This window comes from Barbatula barbatula (genome assembly GCF_947034865.1).
Source record: "Barbatula barbatula genome assembly, chromosome: 19".
NCBI classification, from domain to species: domain Eukaryota; kingdom Metazoa; phylum Chordata; class Actinopteri; order Cypriniformes; family Nemacheilidae; genus Barbatula; species Barbatula barbatula.
In genome coordinates this window covers 21,014,476-21,030,764 of record NC_136782.1, presented here as the reverse complement: position 1 = coordinate 21,030,764, position 16,289 = coordinate 21,014,476, and the positions used below count along the sequence as shown (strand labels likewise).

General features: G+C 37.5%; 2 protein-coding genes across 4 annotated transcripts; both read right to left on the bottom strand.

The window, feature by feature from the left end:
• Positions 1-1,124: 1,124 nt before the first annotated feature.
• On the bottom strand, positions 1,125-6,799 carry sirt2 (sirtuin 2 (silent mating type information regulation 2, homolog) 2). 3 transcript variants are annotated; one of them, XM_079481503.1, is made up of 16 exons: positions 5,865-6,017; positions 5,655-5,701; positions 4,744-4,795; positions 4,555-4,665; positions 4,410-4,451; positions 4,121-4,227; positions 3,977-4,033; positions 3,694-3,762; positions 3,455-3,584; positions 3,316-3,375; positions 3,173-3,228; positions 2,965-3,041; positions 2,743-2,794; positions 2,570-2,637; positions 2,176-2,242; positions 1,125-2,077 (listed from the first exon to the last, which is right to left on the bottom strand). In XM_079481503.1, exons 1-16 carry the CDS (start codon positions 5,872-5,874, stop codon positions 1,958-1,960), a joined length of 1,125 nt encoding a protein of 374 aa, XP_079337629.1. In that variant the 5' UTR covers positions 5,875-6,017; the 3' UTR covers positions 1,125-1,957. The 3 variants fall into 3 exon arrangements, with proteins under 3 accessions (XP_079337629.1, XP_079337631.1, XP_079337630.1); XM_079481505.1 differs by lacking the exon at positions 5,865-6,017 and adding an exon at positions 6,191-6,253 and having other exon boundaries at positions 1,129-2,077; XM_079481504.1 differs by lacking the exon at positions 5,865-6,017 and adding an exon at positions 6,724-6,799 and having other exon boundaries at positions 1,145-2,077.
• Positions 6,800-7,616: 817 nt separating this feature from the next.
• On the bottom strand, positions 7,617-10,443 carry dmac2 (distal membrane arm assembly component 2). Its single transcript, XM_079482260.1, has 6 exons — positions 10,389-10,443; positions 9,842-10,026; positions 9,573-9,653; positions 9,338-9,477; positions 8,620-8,782; positions 7,617-8,319 (listed from the first exon to the last, which is right to left on the bottom strand). The coding sequence occupies exons 1-6, from the start codon at positions 10,404-10,406 to the stop codon at positions 8,112-8,114; spliced, it is 795 nt and encodes a 264-aa protein (XP_079338386.1). The 5' UTR covers positions 10,407-10,443; the 3' UTR covers positions 7,617-8,111.
• Between the last annotated feature and the right edge of the window lie 5,846 nt (positions 10,444-16,289).

The window sequence follows — 16,289 nt, the reverse complement described above, 5'->3', positions numbered from 1 at the left end:
TTCTTCATAACAAAGACATTTATGCAGATTTGAAACGACTGGAAGATGAGTAAATGATGACAGAATTAAATTTTTTAGGTGAACTGTACCTTTAATACAATTAAAGTTTAGTTTTACAGTATGTGCACTTACAGTACTTATGCAATAAAGTATTGCATGTACTTAATATTGGTTATGGCTGGGGTTGTATTTTAGTCATTACGCTTAAAAAAAGGTATTGTTACTGTAGATGTGCACAACCCTTATGGTAAAAAAAATTTGATTAGTCAAAAAATTTGCGTTTTGATTAGTCTCACTAAAGTAAATATAGGAAATCACCAAAAAGTTCTCACCTGAAAACATTTTTATATTTTCTCCATATTTTGGTGGTTGTTGGACTGAAAACGTTTGGGAACCAATGCCCGATAGTCAAAGATACAGTACTAAAAAGGACATTTACGGTATTTTGGAGTGTATCGTCTAAATATACATTTAAGAATAATGTAATCTTATTTATATTATTAAAGGGCTGCATTTTGTTCTGCAACACATTGATAGACATGGGAATTATGTAAGGATCTTATATGTGGACTTCAGTTCGGGCTTTAATAACATCATGCCTGACAAACTGACCCAGCTCTCCGTGTCCACCCCAATCTGTCAAGGGTTCGCTAACTTCCCAACAGACAGACTAGTAAATCTGGGTTAACTCAATCATGATGGTGCACCTCAAGGTTGTGTTCTCTCCCCACTGCTCTTCTCCCTGTATACAAACGATTGCACCGCAAAAGACTCCTCTATCAAGCTCCAGAAATCTGCAGATGACACTACCATCATCGGCCTCATCCACAATGGAGACGAATCTGCTTACAGACAGGGGGTTTCAGAGCTGACTGTCTGGTGCAATAATAACAACCTGGAGCTCAACACGCTCATAACACTTCTTCTGCACTAAGCTCCTGTCACCAAGTCAAATTCCTTGTATGCGTAAACATACTTTGTAATACAGCTTCTTCTGATCTCATATGTTAAAAAAATTCTGTACTATATTTCATGCTTATGGATCCACAAATTGTCCCATCTTCTGAGGGCAATGCCGAAGTTCACGGAATGGAAAACAGATCATGTTGAGTTCCCAGCGCTAGGAAGCTGTGCTAACACCATCAAAAACAAAATAGTGTGTTTTATTTTTCCGTCACAGTATGAATCTTTACAGTGTTATTAAGGTTTCTCTTATACTCTGCATAGATGTAATGATACTGACCAAAACGTTTTTACATTCAAATACATTTTGACAAAACGACACCACATGCAAATACAGTACATGGACCCTTTAAAGGTTTCATGCTTTATTTGTTTCCTCATAATAAATTTTATTTGGCTCAATCAGATAAAACAGTTGTTGTAAAACTTCCTCTTACACAACTGAGCCAAAGAGGAAGAAGATACCATTCCAAACCAAAGATAAGATAAGCAACAGAGATGATATAAACAACAAACAATTCATAATAATAGCTTTAAGCAAATATTGTTTATAAATTCCTTAAAAGACGTTAATCATAATAAAAACAAACCATCATCTACATTGCACAAACAGAAAAAATTATAGTCAAGATCAGTCGATTATAAACCCTCATTAGCATTAACAAATGCTCAAGCCAGGAGACACAAATTGACCCCCTGTGTTTGTTGTTTATGTTGCATATGCATTTTCATTCTGTCAAATGAATGCGACATTATTTGAATAACTTTATAGATGTTTCAGGTAAAGCATTCTGCGATTTTAGACACAATCTCTCGAGCACGGTACACAAGAAACTGTGGCGTCAATGTTCCCGTCCGAGCTCTTTGAGGTTTTTGTACTATTTCAGTAGCATGTATTGCAATTTACTCTGACGTAGACAGCCAGATGAGAGTCATAATAGTGACACCGTGACACCGCCTTTGCATGCTCTGATTGGTTATTCTATCTTGTCACTCACTTCCCAGTTTCCGCCCCAGTGCTTTCAGAGCTCTGCTTGGCCTCCTTCTCTTTCTTTTTGGAGTCTTTGCTGTCGATCAAAGCATGTTCACGCTTTACCATCTCTTCCAGCTCCTCCTGAAATAAGAGGGAGACACCTCATAAACAAATATTTAGGGACAGAATAGTAATGATAGTAGAATTACATCTTTTTGTGTGTGTGTGGCTTTATTTACTTTCCAGCCTAGCAGACCAGCAAGAGCCATGCAGCCTTCATCACAGCTGCTTATGTGTGCCACATCTCTGTGAACGACTCAAATGAGTAAACATTCTCAAACCATACCGATTTTAACAAACAACTATCTCTAATAACAATACTATTTGCAAGACATTTTCTTTTTTTTTACACTATACTACGTCTCTATGCAGAATAAAATGTAAAAAATATAAAATATCATGGACTTCCAAAACAGATAACGCCGTAAAAAATCATATATTTATTGTGCATTCCCATTAATATCAATCAAACTGCAGTTCGGTTGTTTTGACTATAATAATATATAATTTTTAATAATAATATTTAGCAAATAAACTCTTCATAGCACAGAAGTTAAATTCACAGACACTTACCTGTACGCTTTATCCGAGTCGAAATCCATACCACCCCCAAAACCGAACAGTCCCATTGCAGACTCAGACTATCAGAAAAACATACACGTAATACAATTGTTTAAAAAAAAATGGCATTTCATTTATTGCAGTCAGATGTTTATTATAGAGACGTTCGTATCATAAGACTCTACCTGTCCGGTTTTCTCCATATTGATGAGCAGTCTGGGACAGCTGTTTGATACTCTGTACACAGACACTGAATGAGTGACACATACTGTATAACTTTCACTGATGTCACAGAATAACAGGCCTCCACAGAATGATCTGCACATTTCAATGCATTGCACAGAAGTATGTTTCAAAATGAATTTGGAAATTGTGCACGTGTAGCGCTGGAGACTTGAGTTCCTCACCTGCTGACTAGAGATGCAAATGGTTGCACCTGCAGAGATGTGCCCATGATGATGAGAAGATCACAGTGAGGAAAGTCCTGTGAAACAAACCCGGAGAGACAGAGAGACTCAAATATTTAAATGACTACAGATCAACTTTATCTAACGAGAAGCCAAAGAGTGCGACGTGAGGAGTGTCGAAATGTATTGCGGGTGTATTTTTTGTTACCGTTTTCATGGAGGTGAAGAACCGGGCCGGTAGATTCTCCCCGAAAAACACAATATCTACAAACGGATAAACACTTCGAATAAAAGCGGCTGCCAGATGCATAGAAGTAAATGTGAAGAAAATGGATCAAGCTGCGATCTCACCAGGCTTCACCAGGTTTCCACAGGAGTCGCACTTAGGGACATCTTCAGAAAAAACTTTATCTGAGAAAAAAATAAGCATGACGACTTTCTTTTTCTACACAGTAAAGCACGGCATTTCATGAATATCAGCGTTCAGCACCTTTCATCCAGTCCATAGAGAACTCCTTCCGGCAGAGGAAGCTCACACAGTGAGAGGTGTGAAAAGTGCCATGGGCTTCAATAAGGTCCTCTCCTTCCAGACCCGCTACCCGCTCCAGAGTATCGATATTCTTTCATAAGAAGGACGGACAAGAAATCAGGCTGATAAATACAGCAGCAGGAGAAACCCTGAGCTCATACATATACCATAAAATACTGTAATAAACGACAGTCTCTCACCTGAGAGTAGCAGCGGTGGAGTAAGCCTTTGTCTTTCAGCAGCTTCATAAAGTAGTGACACACTGTTGGCTGGAGAAAAACAAAGGATTGAAAAAAATAGCGGTCAGGTAGATGGTTACAACACAATGTTCTTAGCATCCCATCTAGTGTGTGGCACATTTTAAGTTGCTGTGTTAAAGTTAAAAACGTTGAAGGGGCATCTTGCATTCTCCTCAATTCTTATCTTTTGTATTTGAAGGAACGAACGAACGTCTCTAAAGTTGTTTGAAACTTGTATTCATACCTTAAATTGTCCTGGATAGAGCTCTCTAGCCAGAGCAAAGAACGGCTCGGGATGTTTCTAGACAAAGAAAGCACGAAAGAGACTAAACCTCTGTGTTCCGTTAAACAAAACGTCTGCGGATTTTCTTCAGAAGCACAAGCTGACCTTGAAGTAGTCGATCTGGAAAATAGCCTCTGGGTAAGGAAGACTGTACTTCTGCAGGTTGGCATACAGACCAGTGCCAGGTGAGCGGAAATCTGGGATTCCGGCCGCTAAAGAAAGTAAAACTTGTTGAAGAATAGTAAGGTTCGGTCTACAAGATAATGTCAAAAGTAACTGTTACAAATTTACGATCCATAAACAGAATAAATAAATAAATATATATTTTTTTTAATTCGAGGTAGTGGTGGGCCTCTTGTGGTCATTCAATGTTTATGTGAGACAATTTACTTACATGTTGATATTCCAGCTCCGACCATACAGATAATGCTCTTGCCTGCAGACACAGATAAACTCATCTGACATTCAGAAAGCACACTTATTTAATCCATCTCGTTTTTTTGTTGCAGTACCCTCACAAATCTAAGATACCGTCTCACATTTGCCACTCTTGATGTAGCGGGCAACCCCATCCAAGGTCAACTCATCCAGGACTTTCTCTCCAGGACTCAAGCCAAGGGTTCGTGAGAAGAGGCTGCGCAGAAAATCCACTGAAAGAGGAAGAGAGTTGATTTTAGCTCAGGTTATACGATTGCTGTGTTTATGATCTATAGATGCGTTACACATACTCTCGGTATCTCCGGAGGCTTCGCCTTCGTCACTGTGGTCGTCAGACTGACCCTGTGGAAATGAGCAATGAACCATGACATTTAGATAAAAATCAGTTTAGAATTGCACCCCTGTAGTTAACATGTGGCTATTTCAAATGTTATTTCCAAAAACTCAATTTAAAATGAAAATAATAACAATAATTGTGTTGGACTATTGCATGACCAAGGATGTTTGGATCCATGTTAATAACGTTTGTAATACACGTTATATTACAAACTTTATAAATTAACAGCACGGTGAAACACTGAGTTGAATAAAACATTGAAAATCAGAGAATTTTGACAATGATCAAATTGAATATATATTGTTTTTATTGAGCAAAGATTATAATTTACAACGAAGTACAAATTCAAATCTATAACATGTATGTAATGAAACAACAGCAACAGTGGAGATAATAAACTTAATAGAGACTTAAAATAAAGTAAAATCAATCAATAATAATAAAATAAAGACTGCAAGTAAACTACAATTGTAAAATAAGATACAAATAAAAAAGCTAATGGGGAACTTTAAACAAGACACAGCAAAATATCAAGAGACCGTAGCATCATGTTTTTCTACACTTTAATTAATTAAAATCAGGCAAATGTTATTACTGTTTATAAGAAATATCTGACAGCAAAATGTGGATTTAAATCCACGTTTATTGAAAATGATTTGATTATGCAGAACATACTTGCTAGCTATGTGTTTTCACCTAAATTACCATAAATAATTACAAAACACGACATGCCTAAAACAAACATGACAAGTCCAATGCAACTACTGCTTTAGTTAGTACTGTCATGCAAATACACGCACATATGTCTCATACAAATGTCTTAAGTTTATATCTATATTGTACAGTGTATGAGGTTTCGTGTACCTCGAGATCTGGTTTGTCAGCCTCCACTTCTGGTCTTTTCGGATCTTCTACAGAAGGTAATAAAGTAAATCATACTCACACTAAGTCAAATAACATCACATCAAGCTAAAGAAAAGTAAACAACTCTCGAGACACTTAGCACCTTCTTTAGCTGCATGCTAACTGAGTATGCAACAACACACGCAGAACAAACACACACTAAAACATTACCTTCAGACATCTATTCGCTTTTAACGACAATAAAATTCACAAAATACATCAATGTAAGAGATGACAGGACGGTGTTTATTAACCGGACTAGTGTACGTCGCTAATATTACATTTGTTGACCAACGTTGTCATGTGATTAACCACAAATCCTCTAGGGGGCGCTTGACGTCTCAGAAAGATAAATCCCCTATTCAGTATCATTGAATCTTTTGAATGTTTTCAACGTGTATTTTTAAAAGCATCTGTTTAAAATGATCGACGCAAAATATGTATACTTGACAAACAAATGTAATCCACAAAAGCAAGTGTTGTTGTGATATAATTACAATTTTTAGTCAGTGATAAGAACGGTTCCCTGTACCACGTGACAACGCCGTCACACCTGGCCAATCCGAGTCACGATCTTCATGTCGCTTTAAAGAAAGTCTCCGCAATAGACGGACATTTTTGTTTCGCTTCCGGGCAGGAAATTCGCAATTTCACGAATTTAGGCGTTTATATACGCAAACTCGTGAAGACGACTCCCCTTGAATGCCGCATTTTACTGACAAATGACTGCAATAGCACTTTTTTACCGAAAGAAGACACGCAGCACAATTTAAATTCCTCATTATATTAGCCTAGTGCGGCGTCTTCGTGGTGCTTGTAGTCTTTGTTATGATCACAAAGCTGTTATTTTATGTCTAATAATTCTTCTCCCATCTGTAAATCAAATCTATTTCGGCTGCTAGGAGCTCTCCACAAATAAGCATTTAATAATTCAACATGACCTGGCCACTCTGCTTTCAACACTTATATAAATGTAAACATTGAACCTGATTCATATTACTCATGGTTTCTATAAAAAGCAAAACACTACCTTTGCTGCAAATCAGATTTCATCCCTTGTGTGTTAGGTCTATCTTCACATCTCCATTTAACAGATTAACAGATATGGGATTACGTCCACATTACTAATCAGATTGACACCCTTTATTTAAAGATACAGTACGACAATACGTATATACGCCATATTTGGGAGGGCAAGACTGCCCTGTAAACGCACAATTGAAGGGGGCAGCGATGTCTTTCTAGGAAAGTAAAACAACTTTTATATTTCTGAAGAGATTTAATGGTTTATAATCATTAACATTTTCTATTTAGGATATGTATCTATTATCGGGAAACGGAAACGCTGTTGTTTATGAAAAACCGCATCTGCTCCATTTACTTTTATGCCACATCACTCTACACAAATCCATTTTTGTCAATCCGAATTAATTATATATGATTGCAAATACTTTCAGTGCTGTTTGCATGTCCCCTAAGTGTTACAATACACAAAAATGTGTATACATGTACGTGAAATATATTCGAACAAAACTTCTGCGCAAGCGCACAGCTGGGGTTGCCAGATTCGCGTAACATTATCCAGTCCATGGCTATTCAAAACTATCCAAAACAAGCTCAAATGATCTCGCATTGCCCAAACATCAACATCTGATGAGCAACATTATTCCTCTTTGAACCCAAGGGAAAGAAACAGTTTATAAACTTCCCGACTTCCATGTACTTTAAAGGTAGTGGGACCTGGCAACTGCGCAAGTGTCTAACATCCCACTTCAAATTTAATCTTTGCATGTAAACACAATCTGAACAAATGTAATCTGATGTGTCCGTGTAAACGTAGCTACTGTTGGGTAAGTAATTAATTACTAGTTACTAATGACATATTCAATAGTGTAATTAGATTACTTTACAAATGACTCTCTTGATTAGAATTTATTCAAGGATAGACATGAAACGGCTTATTTAATTCAAATAAATAACTACATAAATTATACATATTAACTGACCAAAGTATTCAATTGTCAGAAGGATACATTAAAGCTTACCTTTTAAAGTTTGACTTATAATTTTGATGTAATTTCCAATATAGATTACACAGCATTTATTTCAATTATACCACAAATAACTGTAAATAAATTACAGATAAAAATTTGAGTAATCCCTTACTTTACTTTTTCAAGGGAAAAGCAATTAAATTACTAATAACTTATTAACTAGTTACACCCAACACTGCTGTACATAAACACCTTTGGTGTACATACATACAACAAACACTTGTTTTTCTAATCCACATTAAATAGTACCACAAATTTTTGTTTAAAATTTTTAAACATAAATATTTAATGTGTTTTTGTCAAAAACAATACATTTTACAACCCTGTCACAAGTATGCAACAAACAACATATAGAATACTTTTTTTAAATAACAGTGGGGTTTCCAGTATTGGTCTGTGAGGAAGGTTCACTATGGTCCTGTGGTGGCTCAAGACTGTTTGTCTGGATTAAGCCTCGCTCATAATCAGCTCCAGCGACCCGGCAATGCGGTAGCATTTCTTCCACCAGAATCCGCACCAGGCCTGGACTCTGTAGCAGGGGAAGTCCAGAAATGTCTAGATGCTGTAACTTTCTGGTGGTAAAGAAAGACAAGATAATCAAATACTACTGCCGAAACATGCAGGGGTACATTTACAATTGCACAAAAATCACAAGAAATCCCACATACACTTCATATGGCATTAAGAACCAAATACATATATAGCACATCAGAAATACTAAAATAAAGTGTCCCAAACTCTTTTTGGAATAACCGTTGACATGTTCAGGTTTACTTCGAGCTACAAAGTTTGGTCATAGCAAAGCTAATTTCATAAGACATACGACAAAGCAAAATCCCATTAAGTATGAAACCCTTTTAAAGTTGGGTCACCTGAGGTTCTTTAATGCAGCAAGTCCTCCCACAGTGACACAGGAACAATGAGACAGATCTAACTCCACCAGACTCTCACCAAATACATGCAGACGGCCGAGGAACCAGTCGTCCACTTCAGGACATCCTCGAAGAGAAAGAGTTTCTAGTTTATTCTGCCTAACTGAGGAAAGAAGGAGATTTGCGTGTGAAGTGCACAAAAAATAACAAGTATCACAGCCGGTTGAACAGTTGGTTAGCATTATCCTTACACAGTTATTATCACCACAGTAAAAACATCATATCTGCCACTATCGTCAAAAAGTAAATGACGGCTTAAGACTGTACAATATTACACTGCTCAAAGAAATGAAGGGAACACCTGATCATCACAGCATGACACCAAGGCAACAGCAAGGGTGGTCTGGAGAGGACCATTCTCAGAGGGTGTTACAGACCTCCAGGTGCTATGAATTATCGGGATGAAATCCTCTGATCTATTGTAAGATCTTATGCCCATGCAGAGCCTTCCTGGTGCATGATAATGCCCGGCCTCTAATAAAGTGTGGTTTAGGTGTTCCCTTCATTTATTTGGGCAGTTTAGTAAGCATAGTCTGAAACTTTGAAACGCTTACTATATTATCAAATCCCAAACAAATAATAACGTTTGACTTGACTGTGTGATAACGCAACAAGTGAGTACGTGAAAAAGTGTGTATATAAAGCAGCTGTCAATTACCAAGATTATCGAGTCCATGATGGTTTATTAGGGTGCCACTCAAATCCATTTGCTCAATATGTGCGTCAGGGGTGTTCAGAAACTCATAGCTGAATCTTCCTCTAGAGTCCGGACGAAACCACTCAGACTGACCAGCAAATCTACACCAGAGTAATGCCACGGGAGAGATTTACACTGTTTAGCAACTCCAGTAGCCAGTAAGATACTGGACGCGTTGATAAAGCAAAGAAATTACCTGAAGCTTCCCCTGAGACTCAAAATATAATAGGCCGCTGCTATATTATCACCAAACCTCTGCTGTGTGTAACTGTACAACCTTCATGAGAGACCAAAAAAACTTTTTCAATACGAATCAAGATGGACATGATAGTTGTAGATATGGCTTCAATGTACATCTATGAGATTACTTTACCATGCAATGCTCGTATTAGCAGTAATACCAGCGATGGTTATTTACGAAGCAAGCTTTGGTAGATATACAGACCTGCGAACACTGACACTTACTTATTCTTGCGTCTGACCAGTTGTGCCCTCAACCAGCTGCTCCAGCCTACAATGTTCTTCACATCATAGAAGTGGTGGTTGAGTTTCAAGAGGAATCTGTTGAAGGCAGATGAAGGAGCAGAACTCAAAGACCTCCTGAAAGCAACGGCACAGGTGTGTGCTGAACATCTCCTCAGTGCCTGAGCCTTAGAAACGGGAGAAAATATAGGAGTTCACCCTTTACTGCTGTCTACTAAGAGTCGTATCTACAAACTGTATTACAATCACTACAAAATGTATTTACAATGGTATTTAGATTATACTTCAATGCATACTATGGTATTACCGTAGTAACATGTGGCAAAATATAGTCACACAGTTGTTTATAGGCAACCGGTGCACGTACAAAACATGGTAATACTGTGGTATTTGTGTTATGCGATGTGACTTATGCACAGAATTGATGCGAAACCAGTTATTATTCACGTTGCGCTTTACATTGGCTATCATGAGAAGTCAAACATTTAATAATAACATGAATTTACACAGACAGTAAGGTTGAACTCACCGATAAGGAGGCAGCCATTTTGTTTTTATGATACGGCGACTGTAGAAGGACAAACCGCGCTTTGTCTTTGTACGTTCTTCGACCTTTTAATATTGTATGTTTGTGTCGTTTTAAAATATTTCTTTCTAAATAATTCGAAATATAGCACATCAAAATAAAAAAAAAGAAAGTATTCAATAAATAAGAAATAGATATTTTTGATTTAAAATAAATGTCTGCAGCAACCAATCTGCCGCGAGAGCGATTCGACGTTTGTTTATTTACGGTAAGAATAATTAATATTCGGCTCTAATGCTTCACAGTATATTTCTCTTTTATTATAGTAATGGACCGAGTGATGTTGAATATTCTGTTATTCGCATTCGGTTTTATTCATGCAAGTGTGCAGCAAATGCACGAAGCTATAATACCCTGCTTAAAACATAAAGACGTCTTATGTTTTTCATTGCAAATAAACATGCAACAGCAAACATACCAAAACCTTTCATGTAAACTGTTTATTAATGGTCGTTATTGTTAATATTCAGTGCAAACAGCAGGGGGCGCAAGAACATTAAGAAAACGAAAAGGCCTTTAACATCAGAGCCTTATACATGACAAATACCATCATTGATGTTTTTTTAAGGAGAAAAGCCTTCAGAACCTTGAGAAATGAATGAAATAGGGACGTCACTTTGACGTACAGGTAGCTACATGCATATTTTCACTTTCACAGGCATGTGTGTGTGTCTTTATACATTTGCTTTTTGTTGCCAAGACTTTAAAGCAGTGTCTATACCCAAACAGAACAACAAAAAAACAAAACAATAACACACAAATAAAACGATAAAATACAAAAACATCAAATTCTTTTGCTATCTGATAATCACACGTATGTTGTACATACATGTTTATAATCCAAAATATAAAATCATAAAAATCGATCAAAAAATCCAACATTTGTATAAAATAGACATTCTTTTTAAAAACGATTATTTATTAATGCACTCAATTGAAAACGAATGCAGACTTTTATCTCTCTATAGGACATGCCAGAGATTATTCTACTTTATGATTTTACAGCAGAACTACAGATGTTTTGCCCCAAGCTCTTTTCAACCAAGGATTATCCCAAAATTGTTATGCACAAATGCTCATTGTTGCCCGGTCGAGAGGTCAATCATTTGACAAACGGATGGCTTTATAATCACAGGCAAAAAGTTTTGGTTTATTTGTATATTCTTTGCCTCTATAATGTCTAAAATACAATTAGTGAATTTACAAATACTGAACCGGACATCACCGAATCTATCCACCCATAAACCCCTCAATTTATATAGTCATGTTTGTCAAATATTTGAGCCATCATAGAAATCATTTCTCCTTTTTCCTATTTTGTGATCCTGTTTGCAATACGATTATTTCATAAGCATTTTGTTTATTTAAAACCCGTGTAACTGATGTATCCCATACAGACCTGTGTTTAGTTCACGTAAGGTCGAGGATAAAGCGCTCTCTGTGGAAGTAGGCCTATTTCATGTTTTTCTTAAATAAACAGTCGTGTTTCTTCAGTGCGTTTATACACAGGAAATCCGCAGCGGTTTGTTGTCGTCTAAAATCCGTCATTTTGATCCAGGGCAGATGGACTTTGAATAATTCTTCCAGGTGGAAATATAAAATGGCCAAAAATAGCCACAAACACAGCTTGATTTCGTCGCCAATGAAAAGGCACAATCGATGTCTTTTTATCGCACTACATTTTTCACCGTGTGTTTATTTGACTCGTCCTTGCTTTATGTTGCTCATCTCTTCACGTAATTCACCATGTCCCGAGCAGACTATTTCTTTGCTAGACAATGTATGTAAATACTGTCAGGGCAACACAGAATACAAAAGCAAGGCAGGATTGAAGACCGGTTCCAAAAGTGCAGAGGGATTACATAACCTTGAGTGTGTGTGTAAGGCTGGGAGGGATACACTTGTCAGGAAAGCCTGTGTTTCCTCTCTGCTGTGGCTGTCACTGTGACTCTGTCGTGGGAGATGATGACGCTGAAGTGACCCGGGTCTTGGCGTACCCGTTGCACTCTGCGGTTCCGCTCTGTGCGTCCGTGTGGGCAGAGTTGCGGGCCAAACGTGGCAGTAGCGCGGTGTCGCGTGACAGTGTTGCTGCCAAGCTGTCGGCGTGGGGGAGCGTGTGTGCGTGTCACGCTAGACTGGTGTTTGATTGGTGTGTGCCGTCAACCATTACCACACACCTCACTTGCTCATTATGTTCCAAAACCTGGTGGGCTGCCTCCGTAGGCACCATTTTGTGCTCTCGCGGTGCAAACGCTGCGCCAAAAGGTAGGCAGCGTAATTATGTTACCTTCTAAGATTTCTTGTTTTGGCCAAGGACAGCGTCTCGTGTGTCCTATGTGGAGACGGCGATCCCAGGATGCATTGCAATGTGAAAGTACCGATCATTTTAAACACACTGTTGTGGTAGAGTATACCTCTTATGTATTTAGTATGTGGTTCGATTTCAGGTCCCTCAGAAGTCAGCAAACAGTGAGGCAGCCTTCTAGGGTTTGAAACAGAGCCAGCGATGCTTTGTCTTCTGTTGCAATCCATTTCTCTGTATCCTTGGGCTCTGTCTTACTAAATCTCTTCATCTCTCTCATTGTCACAGTTTTATTTATGACCGCCACATATTTTTAGGTACAGCTACATAGCATTCTCCTTCTTAATTCTCTCTCTCATCATTTGTCTTGTCTAAATAGTATTTATCTCACTGTCATTGTACTACAGCTACCCACAGAGATCATTTCATCGCAGTTTTCCTTGCGCAGACACGTTAAACACAATAAGAAACAAAATGTATTTCTCTTGTCCAAGAGTTGTACGTCTCCGTCATGCAGCATCAACAAAAGCAACTTGTAAAACCAAACATTTCTCATGCCTTTACTCAAACTGAAATGTGAAAGTTTGCTCTTGTGTTTCGCACACACTGAATAATAACATCTCTTTTGCCTTAATGCAAACCCATGTCCTTTCAGAACGTTTCAGTATGCGATATTGTAAAGCAGCTGCCTTCTGAGTTTACTCATTTCGGCCAAATCTAATTCAGCCAATGAATTTGTCCTTTGTGGAAAAGGCAATCCCAGAATGCATTGCGATTTATGTAGTGTGGCTAATGACTCCATAATAGTGTTCGGGGTGTTAATCAGTCAAGGACTGTGACGCAGTGGATGTGAGAGAGAACCGAATGAGGCAGAGGGTATGAAGGAGATGAATAATGTTGATTATAAGTACACATTTATCCAACACTGAAAAGGCATTCATAAAATAGATTTACATTTACATTTAGTCATTTAGCAGACGCTTTTATCCAAAGCGACTAACAGAGAGTTTGGGGAGTAATAGGCGATCTGTCGTACAAAGATCAAAGATGCAATATAAGTAAAAGTAATAACAATTTGTGTTATTAATAGTAATCATATTTATTAGTATTAATGCAATATTGACATCATTGTGTGTGCAAAACACTAACACTCTACTTGTAATGTATACTGTATAAAACCTCTGTAAACTTTATTATTGGCACAATTGCTATTGACACGCCCAACCATTCACAATATGACATCAAATGATTGGTACCCTTCACATATATTAATAATTAAAACTAAACAAAAAATACATAGAATCTATCATAAATGATATAACATTATTTTTTCATTTTATATATTTGTATTATATTAATATTACATTTATATTGTTGCAAAGCAGCTTTACAGTAAATACATATTAATACAGATAGAAGAGACAAAAGCATGAAGAGTTTATTTCCAATAAGAGATTACTCGAAAATATGTATTTATTAATGTGTTCATTAATGATTAATAAGTCATTTACAAATGCATTATAAAGCCGTTATAACTGCATGAATAAAAGGGGGATTCTAACGAAATACCTGGCAAATAGTGAGCAGGTATAAGAAAAACAACATAACGCCCCACAGTGTCCAGTCTGACAGCCTATATTACAAACAACATCATAATAATGAATCTGCATCCGAGTCAAATAAATGATGTATAAATACATTTATAACACGTGAGTTAAAATGGCTCACTGTTTGGCTTACTTATCGTTTATGAACACATTTGTAAATGCTTTATAAAGGATACCTTAATGTAAAGGGTTACCGAATACATGTATTTAAATAATTAAGACAGTATTATATACAGTAAATCAGAAAACAACACAATAATGGAAGAGAAAGGAGAGAAATGTGTACGTAGCAGAAACACAGACTGATTTTGCCACGTGAAAGGCGTCAACATTTGTGTACCCTGGAACATTTATTTCAGAAAACCAGATCTCACCCCAAACCCTGTCCCTAACCGTAACCCATCTGTGAAATCAAAGGAAAATGATATTAATAATGATATGAATAACAATGACCCTGATTGTGCCTTCACTGTAATGTTATCCCAGGGTTAACAAGAACTTCTTATATTCTAATAATACAGACTGTAATACAACACAGCCTTCCAATGCATGTGCATTAGTTTAAAAAATGTATTTAAAGAATAAATCCACAATATTTGATGTGCTACTATAACTTAAACATTGCAATCTGTCAATCTAATCATCTGTCTTACTCTTTCAGGAGGTTGCTAACCCATTTCTTTTTCTCACTAGAGCCAGCATGAGAGCCATTCTGTAAATAGGATAGGGGCTGTTTTCTGCTCACGGGTTGGTCAAAAAGAGGTCATTGGTGTCCAAAGGCAGAGTATTTGTCATTACTGAACCCATACTTCCTCTGCACCTCAGACACGTTTGATTGATAGCCCTGACACGTCTGAGAGAAGAACGTCTTCTCAAAACCAATGTCGGCTCTTGAAATGATCTCATCTCAAGCTATTCATCATAAGTACGTACGTGGGAGCAGTGCATCCTTTTCAGCACATTGTCTCCATCAATGATGCTGTGCATTAAATCTGCTAATCAAAGGTGATGTGGTGACATTTACTGCCACTGGTGGAGAGCGCATGATGTTCGTGGCTGCAGGTGGTGATGCTCACGATTATGACATGGAGTGTGGGTGGAGCCTGCTGTGATCTCTGCTCGTCTCTTAGGAAGTGACGCTCCCCCTCTCTCCCATCTGTCCGCACAATAATCCCCATAGCGCTTAGTGATATTACTGCCTGGTTTATCGCCGTGGCAACAGGCCCTCAATCCCGGGTACCGCCACCACGTGACTGCCGGCAGCGGAGAGGGTGGACACGCACACTGTCACAGTACAAAACATACTACTGTCATGACTCGCATGTGATCAACCGATGGAGGTGCCTTTCAGTTTTGATCATTATTTATGAAAGCTCAGCTTTGAGCACTTCTTTCGTTTCTGATGATGGAGAAATTGCAGTTCACAGCATATATTTATGAATGTAACATAATGATATCTGCTAATAACAGCTGCAAATATTTGATTGGGTTTCATTTAGTGCTTGTCGATTACTCATAAAAAAAACATTGTGAGGAGGACCAAAGGTCTATAAGTTCAAATGTTTTATTTTTTTATTTAACGCTCCTTTCTTGTGCCGTATACACAGAGAGATTTACAAGGGGGCTATCATTTATATGATCGTAAAAAGATGGACAGATGTGGTTTTAAACATTTAGACTGCAATGCGCAGACCTGATCAGAGAGGATTACAATTGGTGAAGAGTTAACAAAAATGACTTTTTTATGTAACTGATTTGGTTTAGTAACTTACATTTACATTACATTTACATTTAGTCATTTAGCAGACGCTTTTATCCAAAGAGTTCGGGGATCAATAAGCTATATCTCATAAAAGAGCAATAGTACAATAGCTGCTAATACAACTTCTCTGTAATTTGTAATTGTTAATGCAACTCTTCTTAAACAACATCAAG

Bases quoted from the DNA above. Each gene is read 5' to 3' on its own strand.
- sirt2 (XM_079481503.1), bottom strand. The intron at 3,376-3,454 runs GTGCTGAACGCT...TTTTTTTCTCAG, and splicing joins CTCTATGGACTGGATGAAAG to ATAAAGTTTTTTCTGAAGAT. The intron at 2,243-2,569 runs GTAAGTGTCTGT...AGTCGTTCACAG, and splicing joins GACTCGGATAAAGCGTACAG to AGATGTGGCACACATAAGCA.
- dmac2 (XM_079482260.1), bottom strand. The intron at 9,478-9,572 runs GTAATTTCTTTG...ACTCTGGTGTAG, and splicing joins AGTCTCAGGGGAAGCTTCAG to ATTTGCTGGTCAGTCTGAGT. The intron at 8,320-8,619 runs GTGACCCAACTT...CTTTACCACCAG, and splicing joins GCTGCATTAAAGAACCTCAG to AAAGTTACAGCATCTAGACA.